This window comes from Drosophila tropicalis, unplaced genomic scaffold (assembly GCF_018151085.1).
Source record: "Drosophila tropicalis isolate 14030-0801.00 unplaced genomic scaffold, ASM1815108v1 contig_393, whole genome shotgun sequence".
NCBI classification, from domain to species: domain Eukaryota; kingdom Metazoa; phylum Arthropoda; class Insecta; order Diptera; family Drosophilidae; genus Drosophila; species Drosophila tropicalis.
Genome location: NW_027172855.1, coordinates 2,369,310 through 2,375,831, shown reverse-complemented (window position 1 = coordinate 2,375,831; position 6,522 = coordinate 2,369,310). Strand labels below are relative to the sequence as shown.

Genomic DNA, 6,522 nt, shown 5'->3' with positions numbered 1-6,522 from the left:
GAGGTTCACCGCAGCTGGTAGAAAATTTAATGTATCCATTTAGGCCCTCCCATAATGAAAAGAAATGCTGGTTTTAATATTTCTAGCATTTTGTATTTATTTTTGTTTTTGTTTTTTTTTTTTATTCAATTTCATTTATATCAATATCAATTGGGTTTTTTTTTTTTGTTTCAGTTTCGTTTTTTTCTTTCATATTTCACTACTTTAATCTCTCCTGTGTTGCTCGATTTTTATTTTGTTGCTTTTGCATAATTGAAATTTTCATATAAGTGTATATATGTTATATATATATATATATCTGTACAATATTGTTTGACAAAAACTGTCTCAAACGAAAATTTTATATATATGTATATATATATATAATATATATGAAAAAAAGAAAGCGAATAAAAAATTCAACTAATGGTAGCAACCTTTCATGGCCTGCAGCCTTTTGTTTTAATGCAAAATTTCTCATTTATTTTATTTAAATTTGTTGTTTTTCCTTTTCTCTCATTTAGTTTATTTATTCAATATTTTTATTAATATTATTATACTTGTGCATTTTGCATCATCGTCGTGTAAACAACTACAATTAGTATCACGATTGTCATTGTTGTAACAAAAAAAAAAAAAAAAACCATACATAAAATTAAAACGACAGACAAAAAAATCCTCAAAAAATGCTTGAATAAAAAAATATTACGAGAGCAGAGTGTAAAGTATGTTTCGATTAGTTTGTAAAACAAATTTCAAGTGAAACGCATCTATTAATCCTTTTCATTGCAATAGGGATAGGGATCGGTAATGGGGATTCCAACTATATCTGTAGTTGACCGTGTCAAAGTTTAACCAGCTACAGTTGGTTAATGGTTAAGCCAAAGTGTCCATTCTGAATGCTTCACTAGGCCACTTACTTTAAAATCTGCCCTCGTTTATATTTAAAAAGAAAAGAGTTGAACAAAAAATGTAATAAATTTGCATTCCATTCAGTTGGAATGCAATTCTCTACCGCGCATTTGTGAAACGATTATGCTTTTCATTATGTTTATATTATGTTTTATGCAGTAGTCGTAATTTATTTAATTTTCTCTTGTAGTTTTATTGCATTTGTTTTTCACTTTTTAATGTTTTTCTTTTTTTTTTTTTTTTGAATTAATTTTTCTTGTTTTTCTTTTTGCCCAAACTGATATGTACTTATATATGTGTGTGTGGGTGTGTGTATGTTAAAAATTGACTGCCTGCAAAATGTTGTTTAGTTTGTTGTGCAATGTTTCTCTACATTTTTCATTTAAAAAACAATTTTTAATTGCTATCCAATAGATGTGTGAGAGGGTTCATACATATATACCTATATATATTTATATATATAATTCAATATGTTATTTTTTTTGTTTTCATTAATTATTGGCCTTTCATAATAATCTTTCTCAGTTTTCTCATTTTCTAAAAATATTTCATGTAAACTATTATTAACAACTTATCCATTCTAATTGATCTCTAGATATACATATGTAGATGCAAAAGTGTTCATTAACTACGCTCTAGATGGTGTTTGGATGTGAGTGTTTGTGTTTGTGTGTGTGTGTGTGTCCTTGTGTGAGTTATTAGGAATCATCATATGTTCGCCATAGTATGTATCAGTGTATTTGTGTTTGTGTGTAATCAATTGCATTAATTACTATTAATGTTGGCCAAGACATTAGCGCCATGCGGTAATGCGGGAGGTGTTTTGCAAATAGGTGTTAGTTGTTATTTAGGCGCCATTTAACAATAAAGTTCAACTCGCAAGTTCAAATTAGTTGGGTTAATTAAGCATTAGTTAACATACACATATCATACGTAATTAAACGCATTGAACAAAAAAACAAAAAAAAAAAAAACAACATATTGCTAACATTGCTAGAAATCGATTCTCGTATTGTGGCAGTGCTGAGAATGGAAATCAGAAAGAGATAAAGAGAGAAAAAAGAACAAAACATCCGCATGACGCCATTCAATTGCAAGTACTTTACTAAATTAGTTATAGATTTTATATATATTTTTAAGTATATACTATATAAAAACTTATTAATTACGAGTGGACATAAACCGATTTGCTTGTTGCTTATTGTTGGGTTCTTTATTTATATTTTAAATCGTTTTCTGTTATTCATTTCATTTGTTTATTTATATTTAATCCCAAAAATTCGTGGCTACCGATTAGTGATTTAATTTATTTATATTATTATTATTTTATATCTATGTACAATATCATACAAAATTATTATCCTTACTTGGCCGGCAACTACAGCCAACATCAAAGGGTCATGGTCATAAATATGGGTAAAATGATGGCCATTAGAAAGGATAATAAGAAAATGCGTTGACCTGAACTGCTCAAAGCACTGGCCTGGCAAAGCAGATCCTCGGGAAAGATCTCCAATATGGGCAGATGGCGTCCCGACGTCTGATCATGGCAGGTATTGGCACGTGCTCGCTATATAAGAAATAAACAAAAGCATACATTTTATCGTTTAAAATTTATTCATGATTTGTCAAAACAAATTAAAACAATCTTCGTCGAAGCGAAGTTTTCATAGACTTGCAAAGCATTAATATTAGTTGATAAATTTAAAAAAAAATTATTTTCAAGTCGCTAAGATTTCTCTCTATATAAATCCACTTAATTCATTTCTATTCAATTCAAATTTGTTTCTTTTCTTTTCTCCAATAGAATTAAATAATAATACTTTGCAAGCCTTTATTATCATAATATTGAGTATTAATTATAAAAGAAAACGTAATAAAGCTTACGCGCATATCGGCAACCGATAGAGGTAACTTTCGTGCAATAAATCAAGAGTTGTAAAGTTTTCGTTTAAAAATATATATATAGATTTTGTTTTTTTTTATAATTGACAAGGTTTAAGTGCATTACTCACCTGTACCATACGTTTCAGATCGTCCTTTTGAATGACCTTAATCTGGGCTGATTCCCGCAGCCAACGTCTTAGCCAATGGCCAAACCAGACGAGGCCACACTCACACTCCAATGGATTATGCGACGTGATAAGTCCACCCATTATGCTGCGGGTTCCCACCGTGTCCCAATAGCTTTTGTTGGGATAAAAGCTATCTGCAGCCAGTGCATTGATCCGATTGTGCGAGATGTCAATGGATAGATGCGGCACTTCACGGAGGGCGTAGAATATGCCTGGCGGCAAATCGGAGATGCGAGTGTGTGAGATTTTCACCTGCAGGCGTTGATTGTGAGAGAGTCCAGTAAAAGCATTGGGCGAAATGGTTTGCACATTACTGCCATACAGTTCAACCAATTGGAGTTTTGTGTTGTTGGTTAACTTGGCCAACAGTTGGTGTCCAATATTGGGCTCTAAGCAGTGTACTGTTAGTTGTTGTAGGCCAGGAATTCTGGATACAATTTCACCTAGATTAGCATGCGAACTGGCATGCAGTTTACGCAGTGAACGGAGTTTCGAGAAGGCCAATGGATTGACCACCTTGACATCAAGTATATTTAGTTCGGCGAGATGTCGGAGACTTAGGAGATCGTGGAGTGTAATGCGACGTAGTGGATTGTGAGCCAAGTCTAAGACTCTCACAGAGGGAGGTAAATGATCGACCGCACAGCTGGCATTGATAAGTTTATTATGCGAAATGTTGACATGACGCAGATGACGCAGTGAACCCAATGGAGATAGCTCCTGCAGATAGTTTCCACTAACATCCAAATAGGAGAGTAGAGGTAACTTTAGTGGTGGCAAAACATAAAGGCCCATGTGATGTAAGCTCAATTTACGGAGACGCGGTGTATGGACGAATACCTCTCTCAGATTGGTAGTGACCAGGGGATTTAGCGATAGATCCAGATTGGTCAGGTTATTAAGAAAACTAAACGTATTGTCCGGTAATATAGTTATACGATTACGTGCCAGACTTATATCATAAAGGAACTGCGAGTTGATAAACATCGAGGCATCCAGATATTCCAAATTGTTGCGAGACATTTGTATGGATCGTAAAGTAAAACCGATATCCGTAAAAGCAGGCACCGGCCACACACTAAGTTGATTATCAGAAATATCTAAGAATTCCAATCGAGTATTCATAAAAACCTCTCTTGGCAGAGCTTTCAAACGGTTCGAGCCAATGTGAAGTATTCGAAGTTTTCTCAAATTCGAAAACTGTTCTACTTGTAGTTGATCCAGCTGATTATGACTCAAATCCAACTCTTGCAGGCTATTCAAGCCCTGAAAACTTCGACGTCGCAATGAACTCAGATTATTGTGTGATAGATTTAAGATTTCCAGAAATTCCAAGTCGCCAAATGCATGACTCTGCAATGAACCCAAGCTGTTGTGGGCCAAATTAAGAAATCTCAAAGTATTTGCCAAATTCATAAAGCTATCTGACTTGCTTATATGGTTATGACTTATGTCCAATTGATATATGTACATATAACTGCTTAGTTCATCCTCAAAGTTCGCTAAATGATTGTGACTCACGTTCAGGCGCAAGGGTGTTGTGGTATTTGAGACATAGTGAAACGACTTCAGTGAAAGTGAACACAACTGGTTATGCATTAGATCTAGGGCAGCCAAGTTTGGTAAGATGGTGAAAGCCGCATGCGAAATGTTAGTCAGACGATTATGGGAAAGATCTATATAGCGTAGGAACTCCAGATTGTGAAATGCGTGACGAGCTATGCTCTTCAAATGATTCGATTGTAGATTCAGCGTTTGCAAATCTCCCAGGTTGTGAAATGTTTGTGGTGCCAAATGTTCCAGCGCATTATACGAAAGCTCAATTTCCACTAGATGACTATGGATGTCGGGTTGGAAGAGACCTTTGGGCAGCATTTTTAATTGGTTGAAACTCAGATTAATGTAACTCAACTCCCTCATTTGGGCAAATGATTCATTTGAAATGGTTTTCAAATTATTATTATCCAAGCCCAACCATATTAGCTGCGAGAGTGGTAACAGAGCTTCTAAGGGATCCAATGACTCCAAACTTCTGGCGGGAAATACGGCAAAACTTAGTTCTAGTATTTTGAGAGTTCTGGATACATTCTCAAACACCAATGGATGATGTATGGTTATGTCATTGAAACTTAGGCTAATCTCCTGAATTTGTTCCAATCCAGCAAATGAACCCAAATGCAAATGGGTTATTTTGTTATTCCTCAATAATATTGTCTGTAAATTACTGCCCCACGAATCCACGGCAAATATTCCCTCGGGTATATCTGTTATGCAATTGTAGCCCATATTTAAATAGGATAATTGTGTATAATTCTTGAGTCCCAAGACTGGTATCATGGTGAAATTATTTCCCACTCAAACTGAGTACGCGTAGATTTTCCGTAAATGTTGGCAAATTACTTAATTGACTTATTTGGTTCGATGTCAAATATAAATATTTTAGGCGATGCAACGCGGAAATGGCCACTGGAACTGCGGTCAGACGATTTCTTTCCAAATCCAAATACTCCAAAGTCTCCGTGAGACCCTCAAATGCCTCTGGATGGACTCTACTGATGGCGTTAAAGGCCAACACAAGATGAGCTATGCCCGTGGCCTTGAACACAGCTGGCGGCAGTTCTGTTACAAAATTCTGTTCCAGATTCAATGCCCTCAGATGGACATCTGAGTAGTTCTGTTGAAAGTAATCAGACTCCAAATTCTCTATACAATTCTGACCCAAATCTAATCTCTCTAAGTGCATTCTAAGTGGTCGTACTTGCAGCTCCTTCCACTGAACACTTTTAATCAGATTATCCCTGAGACTCACAATTCTCAGTTCGGGCAACTGCTCAAAAAGTTGCTGAGGAAATATACTTAAGAGATTACTGGACAAATCCATGGTGACCAATGACCGGGGAAGATAATTTCCAGCCACCTGATATATCCGATTATTGGATAGATCTAACCAAAGTAACTTCTGTAGTTGATCAAATGGTCGCCCTGTTGTACGATCACCAGAACTGGCCGATGGTGAGTAGATTGAATTACTCGTATCTCCACGTGTTTGCACAGATGTCAAGCTGGAGGGTTGCGATGTGCTATCATTGTGTGGACTAACAATTTCCATTATGCCACCACCAGGAGCGATTTCAGTTATATCATTATTGGACAGATGAAGCGAACGTAGTGTATCATGTTGGGCTTCCCAGTTGCCATCCAGGTTGGTTATGTGATTTCTAAATTAAAAAGGAGCACAGAAATTTATCAAATGGGAATCTTTAAATTAGATAATGTCGAACTATTCCATAGGTAGGGTATTGAAAAAGTCTGATATATTGGGGAAGCAGTTCTTTGATACTACCGTAAGCAAAAAAAAAAGTGGTTTTAACTTAGTTTTTTTATTTATAGTACTTTGACATATTTAATTCTTTTCCCCAGTTTGTCTCTTAGTCAAATAACCTTAATTTTCCCATTTTTATACGATATGCCTTCAAAATCAAAACAATATTTGTATCAAAAAAAGTAAATATAAAAACAAGTAAGGAATTCTTTACAGTGGTTTATGAACTGCTTC

General features: G+C 35.2%; 1 protein-coding gene across 1 annotated transcript in view; it reads right to left on the bottom strand.

Moving 5' to 3' along the window:
• Positions 1-694: 694 nt before the first annotated feature.
• LOC137572949 (chaoptin) overlaps positions 695-6,522 on the bottom strand; it is a 46,226-nt gene continuing 40,398 nt past the window's right edge. Inside the window, 3 exon segments of the mRNA XM_068284803.1 lie at positions 695-2,461; positions 2,907-5,318; positions 5,320-6,184. Coding sequence (XP_068140904.1) covers positions 2,282-2,461; positions 2,907-5,318; positions 5,320-6,184 — 3,457 coding nt within the window. The 3' untranslated portion in view covers positions 695-2,281.